Source organism: Diplotaxodon limnothrissa, linkage group LG7 (genome assembly GCF_057381915.1).
Source record: "Diplotaxodon limnothrissa isolate DT_005_m linkage group LG7, D_limnothrissa_male_GT1.1, whole genome shotgun sequence".
NCBI classification, from domain to species: Eukaryota; Metazoa; Chordata; class Actinopteri; order Cichliformes; family Cichlidae; genus Diplotaxodon; species Diplotaxodon limnothrissa.
This window is the reverse complement of record NC_140602.1, coordinates 1,476,844-1,502,150: the sequence shown is the minus strand read 5'-3', so window position 1 is coordinate 1,502,150 and position 25,307 is coordinate 1,476,844. Positions and strand designations below refer to the sequence as shown.

The window sequence follows — 25,307 nt, the reverse complement described above, 5'->3', positions numbered from 1 at the left end:
TAAAATTGTATTGTACAATTTTAAAACGCCCAATGGCATTTCAAATGACAGCAATTTTACATATATCCTGTTCTTATAGTTTCTGAAGGAGTTGATGCTTCATGCTGCATGAACAAAATCAGTAAAATCATTCACACGATACTAGAACGGTTTATGACAACAGCAGAATCTCTCGGTATGACAAAAGACCGGTATGGTCGTTGTTTGCTATGTTGTAGTTTCCTGGAGCACCTTATCCATGGAGGTGAATTTTGTGTGTGTGTGTGTGTGTGTGTGTGTGTGTGTGTGTGTGTGTGTGTGTGTGAGAGAGAGAGAGAATGTATTTAAAACATCTGTAAAGGAAAATCTCCCCGAGTTCCCAAAGATGTGATTTATTGAAGAATTGTTTCCTGGATTGTGACATTTGTAATAAATGTATGTTCATGTGATTCTTTTGTGTGACTCCTGCTACAAAACCAAACTATTGATACACTCACTGATCATTTTACCCACTGGCCTGTGAAATGTGGACATTTTTAAACACACACAGCAACTCTTTAAGTAACAGCTGATCTCCATCTCCTCTGGATATTAGTCAGGGATCTATTTATCACAAAGAATTACAGTGCAGAAAACACTGGGCACTGTCTCAGGCTCACATGAAGCCCGATGCACTCAGGACAGATGTGTCAGGGGAAAAGTGACACAGCAAAACAGTTTAAACGTTATTTTGTATTTAATAACTCCTTTTGGAAAGTCCTAATCCTGCTTGGTATGATAATAACCTACGAAGTCGGATTTGGCATAAAAATGTACATGAAGTACTTTAAATATAATACGTTATGCTACAGGATAATTACAGATTCGTTAATGTTGCAGCTGAAGATGATTTTAATTACTTTTACATAATATTACCGATATTAATACGACCTTTTAGATTTCGATTTTAAATTTGCAATAATATCAATAATAAAACTTTAATTGATACTTTAAAATAAAAGTTATGGTCGATCCACCGTCTCATTCACTCTTCTCTTGTGGCACGAACAAAAGAAGTATATGATCTCCGATTTTCAGCGCTTCTGATGGACGTCAGGCAGCATCTGAGTTATACGTATTTCCTTTTTGCATCTTTAAGCTCCAACAATCATCTGGTTCCGCTAAAACAGGCTAATGATCGTCTGTAGGTGACGGTTTAAAAGTAACAGGCCTGATGGAAGAAACGTGAATCGTCCTCATGGCGAATGATTTGGTGAACAAACAAGTGTAATCTGCAAAATTCGTGAACATTTTGATGTATAATATTAGTAGTAGTACCAGCTGTTTCCCTTCCAGATAAATGTGGTCTTGTTTCGAATGTGGGAACCGATATACGGTAGTTTTTGTTTTACCCGACGGAGCACGAAGGCGCACAAAGTTCACTCGTTTCCTTGGTAACAGGATTACGTACGCTAGTGAGCAGTTTAGCCGACATGGACATCAGGGAGCCGGGTGAGTTAAACACGTCACGACACTTCTGTAAATGAACTTTTTCACTTATGAGAAATGGCGGCAATTTAACGCCGCGTGCGTCTTTGATTAGCCGCCTCGGCTAACTGACGTTGCTCGCGCGGGGACTCTGATGAGAGCAAGTAACGGAAACACACTTCAGAGCCGATGTTGCGTTTGTTGTGAACGTTAGCGCTGGCTACCTGCCTGTTTTATCTTACAGGTGTTAGCAGAAGGGCAGTGCTCACCTGTGTGCTCGCTTTATCTTCTCAGAAATCCGGAGTAGTGGAGACAACATGGTAAACGTGTTCGATACGGACGAGGAGCACTTTGCTATTTCCAGGTGGGTTGTTGTGAAACGCTTTCTAACCGTCTGCAGGAAGCTGACGTCCTGTTTTAAGTCAGATTTGATGCACTCATCGTGGGCATGAATATCAGGGTAATTTTGGGCTTTTTAGCGATTTCTCACTTTTTCCAGGGTGGAGTGATTGTACAGCAAACATGTTTAACGGGTGCAAAAGTTCAGAGTCATTTGGGATTTTCCACCACAGAGCAGGAACTCGTGGAGTTTGTGCTGATTTCTCTCACTTCTCTCCCTTCAGTTCCTCGGCTGCAGACACGGCCTTCGATGGAGTTATTGGCTGCATAGAGGACATCATCATGGGTAGGTTCACTGACAGTGCCACCAGTTAGTGATGAACACGCGCTTTCTACATGTCCACTGCTTCTCTTTCAGAGGACGACTTCCAGCAGATTCAGCAGATTTTCATGGAGAAACATTACCGTGAGTTTGATGACTCTGATGAGAACAAGCTCAGCTACACGCCCATCTTTAATGAATATGTAAGTGTGGGCAGATTTCACTCTCACAGTCATACAGAGATGTTCAGTTTTTACAAATACGTTGACTTAAAGCAGAATCTTGGCTGTTATTTAGGTTGACCTGCTGGAAAAATACCTGGAGCAGCAGCTGATGGAGAGAATTCCCGGCTTCAGCATGGACACCTTTAAAGAGTTACTCATGTAAGATGTGACAGAAGTGGAACCTGAACTGAAAGCAGCCCATGTGTCAGTTATGTTGTGTTGCTCGTAAGAAATGTTATTTTGCAATAGACCACAAGGTGGCACACAAGTACACTGAAAAAGTGACGAGTTTATCTCCTTCCTCTGCAGGCAGCACAAGGAGGAAGTGTCAGGTGACATCTTTGACATGTTGCTGACGTTCACTGACTTCATGGCTTTCAAGGAGATGTTTCTGCAATATAGAGCTGTGAGTTTTCTGTGAGCTGGAGAATAACTATAAAAGTGGCCCCATTTAAATAACAGGGCAGCTGTGACACGTGGCTCTTTGTTATGAAGTTTTGAACCGTGTGTGTGTGTGTGTGTGTGTGTGTGTGTGTGTGGGGTACTGTACATTAATGCTGAATGTATTTGTGTGTTTCTAGGAAAAGGAGGGCCGGTGTCCAGACCTGAGTCAGGGACTGGTGGTCACATCTCTGAACCTTGGAGGCTCCAAGCATGCTGACTTTAATGAATCTCAGTGAATCTCTGGAAAATTGTTCCAGGGCCTTAATGAAAGTGTTCGATTCAGAGTCTTTTAACGTAAATCTTCCGTCTGTAACGGATAATTTATATTTGTTTCTCTGCGTTTTATGTAGAGGGGTCAGTGGAAGAGCCTCTGTGTCTGTTTGCCATGAAAGTTTGAAGGTTTTGCCCACTTTCTGTTAACAATCACTCGACTGCATGTGACTCCTTGAAAAGTTAATATTTCTTCAACTGTAATTCACATTTTCATGCTTTCACTCGTGTGCAGTGATTCTGTTTAGCTTTTACTGGTACGGCCTGTTTGAAACAGGAAGTCGAGTATTTCTGTCCCTGTGCTGTGAAACAAACATGCTTCGTTTTTCAGAAAGTAGTAAAGTAGAACTAATATATGTTTCATGGACATATAAATTATATTAACAGTGTTTAAGTTTCGAACTTGTCAAAGTGACGTTTAATGTAAAATGATTGTGTGTGTCTGCAGTTAGTTTTTGGTACAAATTGTTTTTACGTGTTTAGAAATGTTTCATTTTCCAAGTATATTTATTTCTCCGGTGAAATGCTGTTGTTGTTACGATTGTCTGTAAAAAACAAACAAACACAAAACGATATTTTCAAATAAGCACAAAAGAAAAACCTCAGTCGTTTATTTGAAGTGTGTAGCTGAGCTCTAGCACTCAGCGCAGGATTTCACCAACGTCCAAACTCTTGGTACAAAAAGACTCGCGTGGTTCATAAAGGCACGTACAGTACAGCAGGAGAGGAGCAGACTTTCACTTAAATCACACAAAAACTGTTCCACGCCTGTGGATCGATATTTGAATCATGCAGAAATATCCAGTGTCAGTGTGTCAGCATCATGATTATTTTCTTACAGGTGCATTATGGGCGGTTTTATTGCTAAAAGGCTCTGTTAGGCCCAGTAAACCCAAACTGTGAAGCCAACTTTCAGCGGTTTCATCCTCCTCTTCTTGTTGGTAGATGCAGAATGCAGCAGAGAACTGCCCAAAGCTGGAGGTCGAGATCTGCGGTCCTCCCTTAGCTAACAGGTTTTTCCACTGGTGATCTCAGACTAACCAAACAACCCTCCACTGTAGTTAGCACATGCAGCCTGTGCTTATTTTTCTTTTAATGCTGCTCACATTTTCAGATTTTGTTCAATTATTACTGAAATTTATAACTTTATGTACATAATGATTCAAGTGTATTTTTAATGCAATCTAGGATTATTACATTTCGTAGTAGTAATACAGTATATTTACTGTATTACTGGGATGGCTAAAACAATAAACCACCTGGAACAGATTTCATCTCGTGGTTATTATCAGGGTTTGCCTCAGTCAGGATCTGAGTTTTGTGAGCTTTGTTCCTGGGAGCAGCACCGCTGGCCGCACAGCCCTAAGTCGGCACTGTGTTGGTGGCGGCGTTTCCTCCGTCCCCCTTCCAGTCCAAGTAGGAGAAGAAAGCACTGGCTGCGTACACAAAGGTCACCACAGCACCAAAGAACTGCAGCGAAAGAAAATGAGAAGAGACGCGGTTACACCGCCGAAGGGACTCCAGGAAGCTGAGCAAAAGTCTGAAATTCTTATCAGCCATCATAAATCACAGTCATGTTTATATTTCTGAATTCATATCTATACCAAGCCCAGCTGTGTGATTTAGCAGGTTAAACAATGTACTAGTGGGACCTTACCTCTATAATCTAGACAGGAGTGGCTCAGAGGCAGTTTCTGATAAGAGTGTGTGTGTGTGTGTGTGAGAAATCATGTGATCAATGCTTCTGCTAAAGCTGTAAACCAGGACAGACTTTGACCTGCAGGAGGAACTGTAAAACACACTGATACAGGAGATGTTTCTGCCAATGTAAGTCATAGTCACCTGCCACTTTATAAGGCACACCTATTCAGCTGCTCATTATTGCAAATATCTAAACAGTCGATCACTTGGCAAGAACTCAGTGTGTTTAGGCGTGTAGGCCTCGCCAAGACAGCCTTTGATTGTTGGTGTCAGACAGGCTGGTTTAATTATTTCAGACATTACTGATCTGTTCCTCAAACTGTCCTCTTGAAACGAGAGTGAGTTCACTGTACTCGAATGGCCTCCACAGTCACAACATCTCCATTAAATAGAGAAGCCTTCCGATTTGGTGATGAGGAAAACCTTCATCACGGATGTGTAGCCGACGAATCTGTAGAAACTGTGATGCTGTGATAGCGTGGACGAAAAACTCGGATCAGTATTTCTAGCATCATGTGGAATCTGTGCCATGAAGAAATTAAGCTCTTCTGAAGACAAAAGGTCGTTCCCAGCACTAACAGCACTAGCGAGCAGCACACCTAATCAAATACACCGAGTGCGTTATAAAAGGCTGTTCTGTGTTCCCTGGACATTGGGCTAGTTTGTGAGATAGTGTGAGTGGTGACTTACTGCAGCAGCTGCCAAATGTCCATAGATATAGAGCCCGTGGAAGGGAGCCACATAAGCTGCGTTGGTGATGAAAGCAGTGAGATAGAGGACTGTGGCTGCGCTAAAATACACCATCACCTGAAACAAATGGAGAAAACGCACATTACATCAATGCACAACGACTCGCCGTCTTCCTGCCACACTGTGCCCCTCTGTGGCTTCGCATCCTCGTCTTTTTCTCTTTCTGTCTTTGAGCTGTTTCTGCAGCCTTGTCATCGTCACCACTTCATCAGCCTTTTTGTTGCTCTGTGAGAGTACACATTAGTATCGCTGACGTTCATGCACCGTCTCTCAGAACTGATGACCAAACATCCAAACTGCAAAATCAAGGAACCGGTAACTGTTTCTAATACAACCCGTGACTAAGGGTGTAATTCCCCTGTAGACTGAACTTCAACATATTTTATTTAAAATTATGATGTCATTATAGTCACATACAAATATTTCAAGTTATTAACAGTAGACTGAGGATGTAATGAGTCGCGGTTTTACAGGAAACAAAGGAATCATTACACTGTAATTAATTCAAATAATGTAATTTTAAGTTATTTACTAATCATAAATCAAACAATTTTCCTATTTTACATAAATGGTAAACGGCCTGTATTTGTATAGCGCTTTTACTAGTCCCTAAGGACCCCAAAGCACTTTACACACCCAGTCATCCACACACTGGTGGAGGCAGCTACAGGTGTAGCCACAGCTGCCCTGGGGCAGAAGCAAGGCTGCCATATAGCACCATCGGCCCCTCTGGCCAACACCAGTAGGCAGTAGGTGAAGTGTCTTGCCCAAGGACACAACGACGAGACTGTCCGAGCCGGGGCTCGAACCGGCAACCTTCCGGTTACAAGGCAAACTCCCAACTCTTGAGCCACGATCATAAGTATGCTGCACTTTGAGGTGTGCAGGGTGTGTTGTGCTGGAGACACACATTATACTGTAACTGCGGTACAATTAATTCTTTGTTTCCTGGTTTTTCTAATGTAACAACTTTTAAGTAGTTAAATGCACTGAAATGATGCCCGAAGTCACAGGTGGTTTATAAAATGTTGCCAAGGAACATCTCTGTGTACGTTCTTTGACTTTATTCGTCTTTGCCCTCCGTCTCTCACATACCGTCAGGGGCCATGGGACAGCAGGCAGTGTTTGTGTGACACCAAATAGGATGACGAAGAAGAGGATGGTGGTGAGGATCCACAGAGTGATGGCGACAAACAATACCCAGCCATACGCTCCTCCCACTATAGAGGTGCCTGCTATCAGCGCCCAGTGGAGCAGCCCAAAAACCTAAATAGGTGAGAGGGAGGAAACAACAGGTGCATCAGTTTGGGGGCACGAAAAATAAAATTATGTAAACAGTTATTACATTATTAACAAACAAACAAATGGTGACTGGTGCTCATGGAGTGCTGTTCTACTCTGAGCACTCAAAGTGCTTTTTACGATGAATCCATCCAGTTAAACAGACATTTCTATACCTTGGCTAACATTCACATGGGGCAACTACCGACCTTCTGATTGGTAGATAACCGCCTCTATCTGCTGAGTCACAGGTAAGCAGTAGTTATTGTGTTAGATGGAGCATGCAAGAACAACGTAATCACCTCCAGCAACTGTATCCATTATGTATGGGTTCATTTTTGAGTAAAATCTTAGAATTCATATATACCAACATTTACAGTACACATGGCTGTTGTAATCTTTCTTCAACCATCAACTTCTGAGGAAAACACCAGCTGTTAAATGCTTTGCGATGCTCAGCAGATATTCGTCAGCAGATCTCAGATTTTAGAATAATCTCGTAACCTGAGTTTACTGCACTTGACGAGGTCACTGATGCCCAGATAAGCACCACAGACTGTCTGTGACACTGAGGTGGGCAGACTGTTTTCATGGGGATCTTAAAAGTCAGTCTGACCGACTCTTGCAGGTACTGTACAAAACACACGAGGCGTCCCTCTTTCCCTGCACGCATGTCTTCCTGCTTCAGTCTCATGAGAAAGGACATGACAGTCCATTATGTATGCACAGGTCAGGTTTCACTTTTTACACACATGCATACACAGCACGCTCTCCTAAGTAGACCTTTGCAAAGCGGCTGCATCATAACGAGCTTTTCTCTTCTGAACCGAAGGAAGAGGAAATCATTTGAACTTCCTGAGTAAAACAGTAAAGTCCAGCTGTGATGCACATGTTCGACCAGGGAGTTTGCTGTGACACTGCTGTGTAAACTGTGTTTACCAAAATGAGCGAGGAACTTGAATGAAACGGAGGGCATTCACCTTTGATTTAAAACAAAAAAGCAAAACAGTGTCGAGCTGGATGAAGTGGAGAGGACAACTCTGCACCATAAAGTGTTCTAAATATATCGTTTAATGGCCAAAGTTCAAACATCGCTCAAGTTAAACTGTGTGCTCTAGCACAGCAGCAGGAGTTTATGCATTATGCAAATGCATTTTATAATGGAGTGTGCAGGGCATGTTGTATATTAATACTGCATCAGGACCTGGAGACCTGAAACAGGAGACTAATCGTGTTCTGCTAATTTCAGAGTAAGGACAGGTGAAAAGATGCAGTCATGGAGATATGAAAAAAGGTTTGTTTTTAAAAATGTGTGCAAAAATATTGCTGAGACTAACTTGTTGTTTTTTTATGTTGATGTTGTTGATGTGGAGATGGAAAATCAACAAGGTGGTGCTAAACATTATGGATATCAAACAATGATGTCACAATGTTTCAGCCGCAGCAAACTTTACTCTCACATTACTACTTCTGTTTTTTCATTGTGGAAACAGCGTCTGGGAAGAAAGGCTGTGTTTCAGTTTTAATAAATGCTCGTCAAACAACAGCTAATTTAACATTTTGAGGGGGTTGTTTTCAATTCAACTTTATTTATACAGCGCCGAATCACAACAGCAGTCGCCTCAAGGCGCTTTATATTGTAAGGTCGACCTACAATAATACATACAGAGGAAAAACCCAACAATCATATGACCCCCTATGAGCAGCACTTTGGCGACAGTGGGAAGGAAAAACTCCCTTTTAACAGGAAGAAACCTCCAGCAGAACCAGGCTCAGGGAGGGGCGGGGCCATCTGCTGCGACCGGTTGATGAGAGAAGGAAGACAGGATGTGGACTGATACACAGAGTACGCAAGGTACAGCAAAAGTTTGCAGCAGTGAAGGAATACAGTGTAGGTAATCCAGGATAACTTTATATTATAATATAATATCTTTATGTTATATATCAGTCATGTGACTTAAACCTGTGATGAGCTCTTTCCGTTTATCTATGACTGCTGGTGTCATAGATAAAGACGTGTGTGTCTGCACCATTAATCAGATGACACAGAATTTGAATGTGTGTCAACAAGTTTCCGTTTATGCTCCATAAACCTTCCTGGTTATCTATAAACAATAAAAATGACTGCATGCTGCTTTACTGTGCGGTGCACAGTCGGAAAGCTTCACTATCAGAAAGTGGCACAGAGCCTGGAAAATGAAATCAATGATGGTGTCTGCTTATGTAAATCGTTTTTTCTCCAGATAAACCTCATTGTGTGAAGTACCAGGTGAACAGTGATACGACAGCAGCTCTCAGCCTCGGTCCAATCTCCCCCCCCCCCCTCAGGTATGTACTGGCTTTAGGCAAAGGAAACATGGCTGACTAACGTCTGAGAGGTGGCGGAGGTCTTTGGCTCCTCCTGTCACACTCCACTGATCTCCCCAGCATTGCACTAAAACTGCAGGAACAACAGTGCACGGCGGCGTCCCTGTTAATGTTCAGACTGTGAAACGTGTCACCTGTCTGGGCTTTATTAGGTGCAGTTTTTGCTGACATTTCATGGTGTTGTAGTAGTAGGTCGGGCAAAACTCAGCACGGAAAAGTAATAACGTTTTGCTTTAATCATTAACTCAGACAAATCACTTCATTTAGTCTTTTTAACGTTTAAATTGCCAATGACAGGCACGGGTGTTAATCCATGCTAACAATGTTTCTTCCCAGGTGAGAAACACGTGAACAGGAGTTCAGTCTTTTGCAGCTGCATTGAGCTGCGTTCAGCCCACCATAAGGATCATTACACTTCTTGCTGCAGTGGAATTTATGGTCTTCGGTGTTTAAATGGGTCAGGCTGTCCAAAGGTTGATAAGACGCGCATATTGCCTCACTGTACATCAGGCGATGTGGGGTAAACAGCTGCAGCTCAGGGCTTCTTGTGTTTGTTTATTAAGTTTTTATGACTTTTTTTGGCAACTCAGCAAACGCAGTTCTGTCATAAACCAACAGCACCGTCATACTATCAAATTATAAAGCAGATACTGTAAGGGGAGCACTCAAGCTTGTAAGGAGTTGTGTTTGAGGTCTAACATTCTGCTTTGATCTCCACCACCTCTGAAAGCAAAAGTCTCCCTCACAGATGTTTGAGTTCTAGTTAGTTTGGTTGCTGCTCTGTGCTGAACATAAACCGACGCTGACAAGTTTCTTTTTCTACTCTTGTATTGTGTCATTAAAGGCTTATATGCTTGAAATAGTCCACTCAGGCACACGGGAGCTTCACCGAGCTTCAGTATAAGATAATTAATGATTATTTTAAAAATATAATTTGTGTAAAGCAAAGAGTTTGACAACAATAAAAGGGGAGGTGAAAATAAGCATCATATTTAAAGGACCTTTCCAGCACCTCCCACCAGAGGTAACGTACAACATGTTCATAATGCAACACTCTTCAAAAAACCTCCAAACATTCAAAGTAAAAACAATCTTCAGTGCTTTTAAAAATAAAGCATCGAAGGCAGTTTTAAAATTCACTTAAAGTCTTTTCAGCAATAAGGGGCGTGTCCATCTCTAGAGGTTGAGTCACCTTGATTAGCTTTTCCATGCTGAACAACCCCAAAGCATTTTAAATTGGCCATTCATAAACAAATCACACCATCATTTATCATTAAATCCTTCTCTCACCTCAACCAATCGCAGCAGATGGCCCCGCCCCTCCCTGAGCCTGGTTCTGTCGGAGGTTTCTTCCTGTTAAAAGGGAGTTTTTCCTTCCCACTGTCGCCAAAGTGCTGCTCATAGGGGGTCATATGATTGTTGGGTTTTTCTCTGTATGTATTATTGTAGGGTCGACCTTACAGTATGAAGCACCTTGAGGTGACTGTTGTTGTGATTTGGCGCTGTATAAATAAAGTTGAATTGAAAACAACCCCCTCAAAATGTTAAATTAGCTGTTGTTGTTTATTAAAAACTACAGTTACAGGCTGTTTTAGGAACTTACTTTTGTATCTTCAGTGTGAAAATTGTGTTCGAACACTAAATATTTTTTATGTTTCTGTCCGTCAAAAGTCACGATGGCTAAGATGGACCGAGGCCCTGCTGGTTTATAGTGCAAGAGGTTTCAGAACATAAAATAAGTAGAGTAGGCATCCCTCCCACTAAACAGAGCAGAGTGCAGGACAGACAGAAGAGTAATCATTTAGTTGGTTACATACAATTTCAGCGATCATCAGCATAGCTGGGATGCTTCGGATAAATGAAAAGTCCACCCTGGAGGATATGCTTCCAGGCAGCCCTCGGATGCTGTTCCCACCGTGGGAGTTCTGGGAGTTAGGGACGCTGGTCTCTGTGGTAACTTTGGACGGGAAGTCTGCCATGACTGAGCTCTCACAGACGCAGGTGCCACAATAATAGAGTCCTTAAGTGTTCTCAATAAAAGGTTTTGATGAAAAATCGAATCCCTACGTTGACTGGAGGCACCAGCAAATCTCAATCTTCAAATAGTCAAGAAAAATAAAAAATATGACAAAACAGAATCATTCAAAACCCGATGCCTTCAAAAATAAAAAAATAAATAAAAAAGAAACAAAAACCCTCCACTGAGTTAAAGAGGAGCCCTCCAGCCAGACCTCCAGGTTCAGGTATCAGCTGTCAGTGTCTCCACCTGCTCTGACAGGTGTGTAATGGTGGAGGCGGTGTGAGTCTCTCTACACATTGCCTTCTCCTTTTCCCTCTGACACACCCACACACATATTGAGTGCGTCGTCATCTTCTCCCCATCTGCTTTGGGTTGCTCTCTTTTGCTCCCCTGGCACCTCCCATATGCTCCTGCAGGCTGCTCACCTGCGGCGCTTCAGTCACTAATGTGTTTGAACTCCAGGAGGAGGGAAAAAAACAACACAAGCTGGTGGTGCCCTCTAGGCGTGGAGCTCGCACATGTTTGTTCTTCCCCTGTGGACTGATAAGAAGGGATGACACAACGCTACATTCCTTAGTTTAATCAGTAACACATATGGATGGATGCTGTGAATGTTTCAATGTTTAACTCAAAAAATCCACTAACCCAATCTGTCAGTTAAGGAGGATTTTTGTGACTTTTGAAAATTGCAGCATACTTTGTTTGCTTTTTCTTCTGTCGCTTTCTTTATTATTTGCTGTGCTGTTCATAAAGACCGTAGCTTGAAAGATTAAACAGTCGGAATACACTGAAAAATATGGAGATATTAAAAAGAAATAATTTTAATTCTTTGCAACTATTAAAGAATTACTGCATAAATAGACCAAAACAAGAAGCAAAGAAAAAAACATTAAAGCCAGAAATATTTTTCTCACTGATGATATAATGAGAAACAAAATCTCCATAAATTTATGTTAACTAAATTTTATTAATTAATTATTGAAATTCTTATCCTCTCCCTGGGAGACATGCCATCTATTTGAATATTATGTATTATAGTGTTTGTGGTGTAGTGAACATTGATTTTGAGCGTGTGGAAACAGTTTTAAACATGTAAAACATTTTTAGAAGTAACAATCAAACAAAAAGGTGATGTCAGAAGTGGGATTCGAACCCACGCCTCCAGGGGAGACTGCGACCTGAACGCAGCGCCTTAGACCGCTCGGCCATCCTGACTTATAATAGCTCGTCAACAAAATCTGGTTAATATAGCTCTACATGCAGTTTTATTTTATTTTTAATTTTTTTGCTCAAATCATGTAAAGACTGAGCACGGAAACGTTTTTCTGTTTAGCGGAACATCGGTTCCGGTTTCCTCGCCTTCCCTCTGCTGGTGATTCTGGTTAATAAGCGTCTCACGGAATGACTCCACGTGACACAGGTTACACAGTCACCCTCTATCTATTACCTATACGGTTTCAGTTTTCTTTCCCATATTATTATAATCGTATTCTCTCCCATTTCAAGTTTATTTATTTATTTATTTTATTAACCTTTATTTAACCAGGAAGATCCCACTGAGATTAAAAACCTCTTTTTCAAGGGAGACCTGGCCAAGAGCAGCAGCAAGTGTCTCACAGTTACAGAAATTACTCAATTAAACACAGGCAGCAACAACACACATGCAAACATAAATGAAAAAAATAATGAATTAATTAATTAAAATTCAATAAAATTCTAATAAAAAATTTAAAAATCAGTTAAAATAACAAATTGATATAATTGAAACAGTTGCATGTTATGGGCTTGTCCTCAAGGATTCGTAATTTAGATTTAAAAACAATTAATGAAATGAATTCAGTCATTTTCCATTCTTTCTGCAGTTTGTTCCAAGCCGAGGGTGCTAAACGAACAAAAGCTCTTTTACCAAATTCAGTTCGGGCAAATGGAACAGAAAGCAACAAGTAACCATGCGGACGAAGAGAATACCGACCAGCATGTTTCATTGCAAGCAGGGAACATATATAAGAAGGCAGCAACCCAAGTATCACCTTATATATAAAACTGTATAGATGAGAGTTCCTCAGACTTTCCAAAGCAGGCCATCCTACCTGAGAATAATGGATTGGATTTATATAGCGCTTTTCAAGGCGCTATATAGGCAAGGCACCCAAAGCGCTTTACAATGCCACTATCCGGTCGTTAAGTGATGACGTGATGAATCCTACTTCCGGGCCTAAAGTAGTCTGCGTTTAATATGGCTTTTGTGTTGTTAACATGTTTAATGTTTTGTATTTTCTTCTATTTGATCTCAAAAAGCTCCTAAAACAGTCAGTGATCACTGTTGACCTCCCTCGGCTTTTATTACCGCTAATCATTTATTTAAGCTCAGTTTTTAAAACCTTAGGATGTAACTACAGCCCAGCCCATGCAGCAGTATATGAATGACTAACCTCGTATTGTGGATGGATTATCTCAGTTGTTCTCCTGGCTGAAGTTTGGTCCTTTTACAGCATCCTGCCATGCGATTACATTTGTTCCTGACCACCGAGAACACTCATGTTAACTTTTATCGAGTGGAAAAAAAGTTAGCTTGTTTATATTATGCTAACATAGCTGTGTCGCTAGCGGTCACGTTGCACATCATTATATACCAGCTAGCCAAACTTCAGTAACCCTACAAACGTCACTGCTGTTTAGTTTTCTGTCTTCATTTATGTTGGAAGTGATAGCAGAGCTGTACGTTTTAATTTGTTTCCAAAGCCCCGCAGTCTATGGGGCGCCGTTTGTAAAGTGAAATATGCTGAAATTAACGGCAACATTTTTCCACATTTAGCTCAAAACCTTACAAAAACATATTTTTTCGAGTAATTTTTTCCAACATTTAGTAAAATATTTGTAACTTTTCATCAAATGTTAAATATTAAATCTAAAAGTTAAATGTTAAATATAAATGTTAAAAGTTAAATCTAAATGTTAAATCTAAATGCTAAATGTTAAATCTAAATGTTTAGGCTAATATGCAAATTTATTGTACGGATCAACGGAAATACCAAAATAAAAGCTTCCCGAAATGCTCAGACCTCTACATTGGAGAGACCAAACAGCCACTTCACAAGCGCATGGCACAACACAGAAGAGCCACCTCCACAGGACAAGACTCAGCAGTCCATCTGCATCTAAAGGTCAAAGGTCACTCTTTCGAGGATGCCAATGTTCACATTTTGGACAGAGAGGACAGATGGTTTGAAAGAGGAGTGAAAGAAGCATCTATGTCCACTGTGAGCGACCATCTTTGAACAGAGGCGGGGTTTACGACACCAACTGTCTGCCATCTATAATCCAGTTTTGAGATCCCTCCCCAGACGCCTTAACGCCCACTCACATCCTGGGCCATCTGACCTCAGGAATTCGCATGATAAGGTGGGGCCAGGTTTCACAATGAACACACCCGAAACTCTGGCTGATTGTGACCCACACCCAGTTTCCCACCTTGTCTCAGGCGATTAGAGGATCATCAGGGGGTCCTTTTGTCCCTCTGTGGGGGGAAACTCCCACTAGGTTTATATCTGGGACTCTCCACCATTTGACCTTAGAACTGAAGAAGCTTCTCGGATGAGAGGTGAAACGTCTTCAAGTAACTCAAAGAAGTCCAGACGCTTTTCTTTGCAAGCTCCTTTGACTACGATGACCTGGATGACTGAGAACCTTCACAGACATAAAGTAACTGGTAGAAAAAACTTCTGTATATGTTTTTATATATTGGCTGAAACACAAATATTATAAAAGTGCATTCATTTGAACTTTGTGATTACAAACAGTGAAAAAGAAACAAAAAAAATACAAACAACAACAGAATTTCCTTTATTAGAAACCTTTAAACTGTCGGCCAGGCGCCAAAATTCAGCAGAAAAACCAAACCGCAAAAGTCAAAGGCAAGAAATGAGACGCTAACGCAGTGAAGCCGAAACAAAATGCAAAATATGATAATGCAAAGTCAGAAATGTTCATACCTGGCACATAGTGGCTTCAAACTAATGCTTTATCATCATGTATTTGTGGACTTTCACAGGCTGATGTATGTGGAACATGTTTTATTCCACATACATGCGGATTGCTCGATGGCTCATCCGCTCACAGGACACGTCTCAGATTATTTAAAGGTTGCTTAATAAAATTCGGTAATTTCAGCAAAGATATTTCTGTACTTCTTGCGGACGACCACTGTGGTGACTCCCTTGACATCTTTCAGTCGGTCAGAGTCAAAGTCCACCAGCAGCTTCCTCACCCCAGTCCTCATGGGTGAGAAGGACACCACAATGGACACCGTCTGTCCTGGAGAAATGTCCCCACTGGAAGAGAAGATGCATGTGTTCTTCTTTATTTTGTTTTTTACTGACTGCTGTATTTGTGGCTCAGTGCCACATTAAAGTCATCAGGAATAACCTACAAGGGCAGTTTATTACAATCAAGCCACTGGTTCACACATGGAAAAATCCCTGTTCAAGGACTGGTCTTTGGACCAACTCTGTCCTGGCCCAGAAAAACCGTATTATTACACTGAGGGATCCAAATGACCACAGCGAGTCCCTACTGCGCTAGGCAGATTGTAAAATACTGATACTTTTAAGCAGTGTTGGGACTAACGCGTTATTAAGTAACGCGTTACAGTAACTACGTTATTATTGTGGTAACGAGCACGGTAACTAGTTATTATGCCAAAATCAGGAACGCGTTACTCGTTACTGGGATTTAGATAGGGTCGTTACTCGTTACTTCGTGTGGTGGCTGTCGCGGAGCTTCCACAGATTCAGTAACATTAGCAAGTGGTGGAGGCAGCAGGTGGATGAAGGAAAAGGGACGCAGAAGGAAAAGAGACCCGAGGCGGCCGCCGGTCCAAGTGTGAACTGAACTTCAGGTAAGAAGTTATGACCTGCAGTCTCTCTGGGTCAGATATGAACCAAGTTTAGGTGGAGTTTATTTTAGTTATGCTGACTTTTTCCGTACTGCGTGCTAGCTAGCATGACGGAGTTTCTATACAGCTGGGTGGTGCTATGAAGTTAATGATGTTTAACTTTATTTTGTTCATAAGTTATTAGAGTTGCCAACCGTCCCGTCTGGTATTCAGAGAAAATATTACGCGTTTCTTATTGAGGTGAAAAGGAACAGTTTGTCCCGGACTTCAGCTACAATGAAAAAGGCACAAAGCTGGAGTTACTCTGTGTCTTTGCTGCACAGCTGCCTCTCATTCTCTCCCCCTCCCTCTCCCGTTTCTACTTCAATCATGAAAACTGATCAGTGATCAGCTGATCGGCTCTCTTGTTTGTTTATCACTTTGCGCAGAAAGAGGAAACCAGCGGATGTCGCGCTAAACAACAGCAGCACGTTTAAGCTTGATCAGCTGTTGTTAGAATTTATTTAATATTAATTTCTAGTATCAGCTGATGTTTGCTGGAGCCACAGCTGCAAAAAAGCTGCTGGTCATGATATGGTTTGGTTATCTGGTGAGAGGGAAACATGAAGATGAAACCAGGAGATGTCCTTACTGGATCATCAGAGCTGAACAGGTGATGGAGAAACAGGTTTACCTTTTAGGTGACATGGATGAGTTGAAGGGAAGTTATGAACTGTTTCTGAGAGACAAATAACACCAGGATCCTTTTTTAGGTAGCTGACAGCTGGTAACTGTGCAGGGGCGGGTCTAGCAAAGTGTTGCCAGGGGTCCATGTAGGGCATTAACAGGGAGAGGGGGGCACAAAGAAATACTTCTCTTTCTTATTCTCATTTAAAATGTCTCGCTTTTAAAAAATAATTATCTGAATCTTACAACAAACGATTGATAGATTGATGCATATATACCATCAGAACAGTGTACATCACTGTCACAACAGTGTTTATTTTCATTCAAAGGCTTTATGATTTTCCCTATAATGGCGGGCCAGTCTCTAGTCAAAATGCCCGGGATGATTTTTTTGTCCCAGTCCAGCCCTGTATGCAGCTCATCTGCAGTCTGGTGTTGCCTACATCTTCCTATTCGGAAGGCAGAATTTCCGAGTTCTGAGTACAATCGAAAGCACCACGACTGCAGTTTTTGTGTTGGATGTAAAAGGCGCAGATGACGCTGTGACGTAGGCTAGAATCATGGCAGCAGTCAATGACGGTCCAGGCGTGGGATTTCTCTCGTGGAAATATGCACATTATCTTTTTCTTTCTATTGGTAGGTGGCACAGTGCACTTGTGGCAAGTAAGCAAGCTAGAAGACTGCAAAGTTATGGAAGAAACACATTAACAAGAGAATTCTGAGTAAAACCAAAGTTACTTTCCCTAGTAACTAGTTACTTTGAAAGTAACGAGTAACTTGAAGTAACTGAGTTACTTTTGAGAGAAGTAACTAGTAATGTAACTAAGTTACTATTTTAAAGTAACTTACCCAACACTGCTTTTAAGTGATTGAGAGGGCTGCTATAAGTATATACTTATAGTCTCTATGTAACAACGCCCACCCACGCACTCATTTATCCCACATTTTCCCAATGTTGGACCCATTGCCTCATTCTTCATACACGCGACAAGCTTTGCTTTGTGGGCTAAACTTTTGTTCTAAACAGCAGACCCATTACTTACCTAACATGGATCTTAGTGGAAGAGAGTAGGCCTGCGCCCTCCACAGTGAACACACCTCCTTTCAGTGGAACTGGTAAGGGATTGGTGAAGGAGATGGAAGCTTTTACTTGTTCACGAACAAAAGCCTTCCCAGCAACCTGGAGAAAGAGGAGACCGCTCTGTGTTCTAGAACGTCTGAAACTGAATGTCTACAAGGCTGCGAATCAACTGCATTCACAAAGAGTTTTTACTGGAATACTGATTTTCCAAAGTCTTCCTCTGACGTGTCCCCTCCACACAATAATAACTGAAAAGACTCAAACCAACACTGAAACTAGTAAAAACTAAAGTGAAAGATTTTCAAACAAAAAAACCTGAACTGGGACAAACAAACCAGCTCTGACTTACAAACAAAAAGTTAAAACGTGTTAGAAAATATAAAACTATAATAACCCAGGTGACCTCTACAGGTGTTCCCACCTGTATGAAGACGTCAGGTCTGCTGAGTGGGATGTCAGTCACAGTCAGGAGGGGCTCGTTCTCGCCTGGAGCCTCTACGAATGCTTTCACCCTGATCAGATGATCGTCTGAGACACACTGGGCATAGTCATCGTAGCGCAGACGCAGCACTTCCTGCTGAGCTGGTAACACACAAACACACAGCATCAAACAGCATCCAGCTCTTACAGAATTACAAGAGCAGCTGAGATGTTACTTTGTAACATGTCAGAGCTCATCTAGGCTGCTGACCTTTGTGAGCAGGCACCATCACAGTGGTGGTCTGCTTCTGGCAGTTCCCCCGATAGAGAGAGCTGTAAGTAACAGCCGTAGCCAGCATGGTCAGCTGGACGTGAGCATCCTGGTCTCCTTCATTCTTCACCTACTGACAGAAAGACTGTGTCATGAATTCAGGTTTAGTTCATCCACTCATTTAGCTGCAGTGTGAATAGTCCATACCTCAATAATCACATCAAAGTCTGTCCCAAACACAGGCTTGGCGTGCTTGATGGACAGCTGCAGTCGTCCTGGTTCTGAGCTGTCACTGAGGACGTCTGTCACCCGACGCCCCGCCTTCTCGTACACTTCTCTCTCCTTCTTGGATCCTGTGGAGAAGAGAGTTTTCATGAAGAACTGCCATGAACTCATGTAAACGTTATTTATATGCTCCTGCGTGTGTTCTGCTTTCCAACTAACCTTCAGGATATTTGTATTGCACAGTGACGTCGTCTCTGAAGTCCCCATAAACACTTTTGGTGCTGATGTTCCTACCCACAGTGGTCTGGTCCACTCTGATCTGTGGAAGTCGGAGAGACCATTAGAAATGATTATCTGTTATAAAAACGTGTGTGTGTGTGTGTGTGTGTGGTTACTGCTTTATGAGTTGGAAGATAGAAAAACTGACAAAAACAACACATACTTTTCTCCGTTGGCCATTTCTCTGAACGATCCAGTGGATGATGTCAGCGTTCACCTCTGCAAACACAAACGGAGCATCGTACTTCACTCCCAGATTTCCCTCCCTGACGGCCGTCACAGGGCACGGACCACAGCAGAAAACCCCTGAAGCACAAACGTCCATTTATTTAAAAGCATTTCCTGCATCAGTAGAGAATCACTAAGTGACATCAAAACACTTTTAACAATTATTATTCAGTTTGATGACCACCCAAGTCCACCTGGAACTAAGTTTTGACACTCAGGAAACAACGGTGGGACTTTTCTGAACTAAATAAGGTTTTGAAAAGTATTTTTTTCAAGTGGAAGTCAAACTATCAACATCTTTGTTTTAGCTCTAAAGAAAGGCAGCGGTGACAATCCTCACAGCCGTTCATAACGATGAAATACAGAAATGAGTTTACACAGAAAAGTACCAGAAAAACATGTGGACTAAAACATCAAACGTTAGGACCGTACCATCGCTGAGTTCTTGAGGGGTGGGATCTAAAACCTGCCAGCCATCATTTCCTTTGGGGAGATCATCTCTCCTCATCCAAGACTCCACCCAACAGTGGAAATTCCTAAAACCGTGAGGACGGAAAACGTATCACCTCCCGTTAGATAATGCCATATTTGTGTATTTTTTCTGATCGTAGGCGTTCCTGTGATCCTACCAGCTGCTGTCTCTCCCTCCTCTGCTCTCCAGTGGTTGCAGGTTTTCATCCAACAGGAAGTCTATAGAGAGGTTTCCATCGACATCATGAGCTGAAGAGAAGTTGGTGATGAGGCGTGTTGGGATTCCCAGACAGCGCAGCACTGTGAAAAGATCACACGCTCCAACTGAGACAAAGGATTTGTTTCTACATCTGATGTTGTGAATGTGTTTGTGCTGAAGATCTGGAACAATGGAAGTAGTTTAAATGACAACTGCTACAGAAGGGATGCTTTTAAAGGAATGATTTAGCTATCCTTGAATGCAGGGAAGTCTGTGTTACCTGTACATGCAACAGCAGCAAACACCCAGCACTGGCCATATTTCACTGCTCTGACCCCAGCTTTGCTCCACTGACGGAGGATCGGTGCGCTGCCGGTCCACCGGTACGGTGCAACTCCATCAGAGTACGGCTCAGTCCAGCGCCCAGTCAGCACTCCTCTGTCATCATTAGAGTTCACCTGCAAGAGTTCACCTATCAGACTCAGGATCGCTGCTGTGGCATTCATGAGCTGCAGATCATGTTCATCATGTGCTCACACAAATGAAACCAAATGTTTTCCAGCCGTTAACATTATTTTCAGCCGAAGCCAGAAATGCTTCTCACCATTGCAGTGATGATCCTGCTGACGTAGACGGGGTCAAATCTCTGCTCAATGTCCATCTGTGAGTCTCGCAGAGCATCGTTGGAGTTATTCAGGACTTCAAAACAGATGTCCATCACATAGTCCTCAAACTGCAGGAGAAGGAGAACGCCAGTGAGAGAGGCCATAGAAGAGCGCCTAAAAACAGGAAAGAGATTTCCTGAAGAACCTTTTTCTAAATACTAAATGTTTCCCATCGGCTGCCCAGTGTGTGCAGTAGGGGAAATAAGTTTTGGATTCTGTGCTGATGACTTTTGATCCTCAAGAAGATTATAACTTAGTACTTGGTGAAGAAACCCTTTCTGACAACCGCACATGTCAGGGGGGATTTTGGTCCACCCCTCTTAACAGAAACACTCCTTCAGGTTTATTGGCTGCTCCTTAGCAACTCAAGGCTTCAGCTCCCTCCACAGATTCGTATTATTTCCCCCACTGTACGTGTGCATCTGTTACACCCACAGTCTGCCTGTTAGTCATCCTCTCTGCCCTCGCAGCTACCTGTGAATGGGTGAGCCTTTGTTTGTGTGGTCTGGTTACATTCTGACACATCGCATCCAGATGTTTCCTCCAGACAACTGACAGATTTTCAGATCCAGCCAAAGCCTGAGAGTCTCTGCCACACTGCTGTGACAGTTCACACCAGCCCCCTGTGGTAGGACTCGACTTAAGCGGTCAAAGAAGTGCAGGAGACTGATGCTGTCCAGTGTAGCAAGTGATTTATTTTGTGACCCAAACAATATTTACAAAGAAACAAATAAGAAACTCAACTCTATAATTAACTCAGTTCAAATAAACATAACTGAACTTAAATCAGTGGAAATTAAGGTCAGACTGCACACAGCTACACTGACCTGGACCTTTCTCTTGAAACACCTGAGTTCTTCTGCTTAAATCGTCCACTTAACCAAACAATTTCTCCTCTGGACTATTCCATTCAGTAGGTAAGATGAACATGATTATATTCAAACCTCTACTGCTCCTCTTTACTGGCAACATAAACTCTATTGCTGTAATCAATACATATTACAACAATAAATCCATTTCTTCATAAACCCTCTAAAACCAACTTTATTAAATTATAAGAGTTCTTCCCCTTCTGCACTTGGTCTCTTCCTGTGACCTCAGATGAACCCAGAAGCTATAAAGCAGGAAGTAAAACTACATTTCCTTCTTTTGTTTCTGGAAGACAGGTAGGTAAGGTAAGTCAGGATACATATGATGGGTCTATCGGTAGTGTTTGATTGGGTCCCGGCTCACTATGGGGTTAAGGGGGAATGAAGCAGCGGACAGGTTAGCAAAGGCAGCCACTAATCATGAGATGGTTGATCTGGTGGTGAATTTTGGTCAGGAGGAAGTAAAGAGTATTATTAAGCTCGAAATGAGGGGTAGATGGCAGAAACAGTGGGACGAAGACAGGAGGGGAAGGTGGTTATATAAAATTCAAAGGGGGGTGGGAGTGAGGAGATCCACAAGAAGGAGTAGGCGAGAGGAGGAGGTGGTGTCAAGACTGAGATTTGGGCATATGGGTTTGAATTCCACACCGTTCTTGATAGGGAAGCATGCCTCAGGGAAATGTGATTCTTGTGGAGCGGATGAAACTTTGGAGCATGTTGTTTTGCAGTGTCGGAAATATACGGTAGAGAGGAGACGGTTGGTCCGAAGTCTCAGTAGCATTGATATGAAACTTGATGTTGTAGGGTTACTACAGAGGGAGGCGGGGGATAAGTGTTATCAGGCATTGTTTCAGTTTTTGAGAGAAGTAAGGTTGTTTGGGAGGATATGAAGTGTTTTTTTTTTTTTTTTTTTTTTTTTTTTTTTTTTTTGAGCATGATTTCTGTCCACACTCCATAGCAGTGGTGGCGGTAATGCACCATGCAGTTGTTTGCCAACCGCCAATAATACGTAAAAGAAGAAGGTAAGTTGTAAACAATACAAATTAACAGTTGAAATGAAGAACATGTTAACTTAACAAACTTGTAGGGATTGATTTAAACTAAGATGTTATATTATATAATCTGTAAAAGTGCAAAACATAAACAAACCCAGGATAGTAGATGTTTGCCTGTTGCAGACTACGTGTGAAATATGGTTAAATCAAAACAAGAATGTTAACTAAGAATATAGACAAATGGTCTTCTCGCCCGCTTTGTCACACCCCACTGGGCTGACAGACACAGATGTATTCAGCACAGTCACACTTTAAATGTTTTTGTGTGTTACCTGTCCATAATTCCAGTGAATGCTTTTGATGTATTCCCAGGTCCCCATGTAGATTATTCCTTCTTCGTTCATGATGTACTCCTGAAGCTGAGTCTCGTCAGGCAGATACACCACATCATCTGGTAAACGCATAAAGACCACGACAGTGTTGCTAATATGAAATCTTCAGTTGTAATCTGATCATTTTGCTTATTGTGGAATTTAATTCATCGTAATCGCAGAAAAAGCAAATGAAACTCAGAGTGTGTCAGTGGCTTCAGTCTGACCTGCTGAAGCAATCAGACACACAGAGAGCGCACGCTTTACCTTTGCACCAGGGGTTATAGAGCAGGTGGAAACTCATTTTGTCCTTTTTCTCTAAAACGCGTCCGTCCGGTGACATCAGCAGCACAGCCAGACTGTACTGGCCAATGATAGCATCTGCTGGACTGTGCAGAGTCAGCAGCATTTCATCTTGTGCTCCCTGCTGGTTAAACCACCACTTGTCCCCAGCTCCATGCACCTTCTGAACCTTGATCTCCACCTCGTCTCTCTTACCTGGTGAAACAAAAAAAGCCTTCTGGGTCAGAAACAACAGCATGTATGGAACAGGTGTTCAGCTTTACACAGCAAGTGATGGTTATAAATCTGAACTGTTTTAATGATCAGGAGGAGTTCAGTGTTGGGGATCAATAGACTTATGTCTGTGAAGGTTCTCAGTCATCCAGCTCATCGTAGTCAAAGGAGCTTGCAAAGTGTCTGGACTTTAAGTTGCTTGAAGACGTTTCACCTCATCAGGGGGTCCTTTTGTCCCTCTGTGGGGGGAAACTCCCACTAGGTTTATATCTGGGACTCTCCACCATTTGACCTTAGAACTGAAGAAGCTTCTCGGATGAGAGGTGAAACGTCTTCAAGCAACTTAAAGAAGTCCAGACGCTTTTCCTTGCAAGCTCCTTTGACGATCAATAGACTTGTGTAGACCCAGTTTTGCTACATATAAAACTTAAATTTAAGGTAAAAGTACAGTCTATTGTACACACAATATTTACTAACAATCAGTGTTTGTATAAGATTTCTTCTTTTACAAAGGTACAAACAAGCTGTGTATAACTGTATAAATATACATTAAAACCAATATTGTAACTTGTTATGTAATTAAGTCAATTTGTAGTTGAAATTGAGACGGCATAAGGAAGGACGTACGAACTGATACTGACTTATTAATGAGTTACAGTTCTTATAAGGTGCTGACTGACTAAAGAAATCTTCCAAAACAAGATGCTTTCTTTGCAATGTTCCCCAGAAGACTCGAGTTTAATCTTTTCTATCTTTACAGCTCCTTCCTGGTCAGCCTGTACTCACCGAGGTGCAGGACTAGATCCAAGTGGTGTTTGGGGGGCAAAGAGCCATTACACTGCACAGTGATGGAGAAGGGCTGACCCCTACGGACAATCAAGCGCTTCTGATCGATCTCCCTGGTGCGGTGTGCCGAGTTGTTCTCACGACTTCTCAGATCCACATCACTAATCAAACCTAAGACAAACAGCAGAAAGTTCGGACATCGGTCATGCACTGATATCAGGCTTATAGAGGTTTCTGTCATATCGCCAAATAACACATTTACAGACTTGGGAGTTTCAGCTTTTTTTAAGCTGCGACATTGCTAAGAGTCAAGTCCATGATCATAGTCAAGATGTACGTCGGCTGTGCTGCTCTGCCTATGATTTTTCCAACTGTTGATTTTTCTTCCCTTTAAATCAGATTATTGACAAAGTATTAACTTTGCATAATCTGCAAAATTACACGTATTTGTTCTCAATGCATAGCTGCCTTCCTTCCTGTCCTAGTTTTGCTCAAAAGCTGTGAAAGCCTTCGGTGGGGACCCAGGACGAGTCCTGTAGCACCCAAATGCTGATTCACCCGTCAGCACATTTCTCACACATTAAAATCCAAACTAATTTTGTACTAGCAGTAATAGCTGCAGTCAGCAGCAGACGTTCACTTGCCTTTGTGGTTGGCCATTGTGAATATCTGCTCCAAATGTCTTCACGCTGTCTCAGATTCGTGCTCGATGTCCACCAGGCTCATGTATTTATGCTCTAGAGAGGACTTCCCACTTATCTGACACACACTCACCCCCCAAACACTCGGTCATGCTGCTTCTCCTCCCTCTGTGACCTCTCACATACCAAAAATTACACTCCTCTGTGGGTGTAGGCATGAGTGAAAGCTTCAGAGGCTCTTTATTATCTCTCTTGAGTCTTTAGTCATTGTAACAAATAGAATGAAATCAAGAGAAAAACAAGAATATAAACTTCATTCTGCACATTTATAAAGAAATAGCGACTCACGTCGACCAAAGCGCTGAACAAACACAACGGAAACAAAACCCATCAAATACCAATCAGAGTGGGCTGAATTATAACACCATGCAAAGAAAGCAGAAGCCAAAGCAGATGAGAAAGAAATCTGGTGCTAAACAAAGATCATGAAATTACAGAATATATCGAAGCTGTCAGAGATAGAAGGCAGACACAGGTCTTAACCAAATATAGGCCCAGTGACCCCA

The 25,307-nt window shown here is 42.1% G+C and overlaps 3 protein-coding genes and 1 non-coding gene across 4 annotated transcripts; 1 reads left to right on the top strand and 3 right to left on the bottom strand.

Annotated features, from left to right (window-relative positions):
- Positions 1-1,416: 1,416 nt before the first annotated feature.
- Positions 1,417-3,011, top strand: arl2bp (ADP-ribosylation factor-like 2 binding protein). The gene is made up of 7 exons (XM_085358924.1): positions 1,417-1,470; positions 1,741-1,810; positions 2,070-2,131; positions 2,204-2,310; positions 2,405-2,490; positions 2,641-2,737; positions 2,913-3,011. Exons 1-7 carry the CDS (start codon positions 1,452-1,454, stop codon positions 3,009-3,011), a joined length of 540 nt encoding a protein of 179 aa, XP_085215050.1. The 5' UTR covers positions 1,417-1,451.
- A 1,203-nt stretch (positions 3,012-4,214) lies between these two features.
- pllp (plasmolipin) lies at positions 4,215-11,294 on the bottom strand. Its single transcript, XM_085357170.1, has 4 exons — positions 10,962-11,294; positions 6,592-6,762; positions 5,437-5,553; positions 4,215-4,515 (listed from the first exon to the last, which is right to left on the bottom strand). The coding sequence occupies exons 1-4, from the start codon at positions 11,121-11,123 to the stop codon at positions 4,408-4,410; spliced, it is 558 nt and encodes a 185-aa protein (XP_085213296.1). The 5' UTR covers positions 11,124-11,294; the 3' UTR covers positions 4,215-4,407.
- A 1,002-nt stretch (positions 11,295-12,296) lies between these two features.
- On the bottom strand, positions 12,297-12,379 carry trnal-cag (transfer RNA leucine (anticodon CAG)). Its single transcript has one exon. It is a non-coding gene; the product is annotated as a tRNA-Leu (tRNA).
- A 2,473-nt stretch (positions 12,380-14,852) lies between these two features.
- On the bottom strand, positions 14,853-24,796 carry tgm2l (transglutaminase 2, like). Its single transcript, XM_085358970.1, has 15 exons — positions 24,745-24,796; positions 24,101-24,271; positions 23,066-23,296; positions 22,760-22,878; positions 20,503-20,631; positions 20,179-20,356; positions 19,858-19,999; positions 19,661-19,764; positions 19,164-19,306; positions 18,941-19,040; positions 18,704-18,849; positions 18,497-18,626; positions 18,227-18,387; positions 17,768-17,904; positions 14,853-15,495 (listed from the first exon to the last, which is right to left on the bottom strand). The coding sequence occupies exons 1-15, from the start codon at positions 24,758-24,760 to the stop codon at positions 15,312-15,314; spliced, it is 2,091 nt and encodes a 696-aa protein (XP_085215096.1). The 5' UTR covers positions 24,761-24,796; the 3' UTR covers positions 14,853-15,311.
- Between the last annotated feature and the right edge of the window lie 511 nt (positions 24,797-25,307).

Bases quoted from the DNA above. Each gene is read 5' to 3' on its own strand.
- arl2bp (XM_085358924.1), top strand. The intron at 2,132-2,203 runs GTAGGTTCACTG...CTTCTCTTTCAG, and splicing joins CATAGAGGACATCATCATGG to AGGACGACTTCCAGCAGATT. The intron at 2,491-2,640 runs GTAAGATGTGAC...CTTCCTCTGCAG, and splicing joins ACCTTTAAAGAGTTACTCAT to GCAGCACAAGGAGGAAGTGT.
- pllp (XM_085357170.1), bottom strand. From the start codon at position 11,123: ATGGCAGACTTCCCGTCCAAAGTTACCACAGAGACCAGCGTCCCTAAC. The intron at 5,554-6,591 runs GTATGTGAGAGA...CATTTGTTTCAG, and splicing joins CTGTCCCATGGCCCCTGACG to GTGATGGTGTATTTTAGCGC. The intron at 4,516-5,436 runs GTAAGTCACCAC...CTTTCGCTGCAG, and splicing joins GACATTTGGCAGCTGCTGCA to TTCTTTGGTGCTGTGGTGAC.
- tgm2l (XM_085358970.1), bottom strand. The intron at 20,357-20,502 runs GTGAGAAGCATT...GAACTCTTGCAG, and splicing joins GCAGGATCATCACTGCAATG to GTGAACTCTAATGATGACAG. The intron at 18,388-18,496 runs GTCAGCAGCCTA...GTGTGTTACCAG, and splicing joins GATGGTGCCTGCTCACAAAG to CTCAGCAGGAAGTGCTGCGT.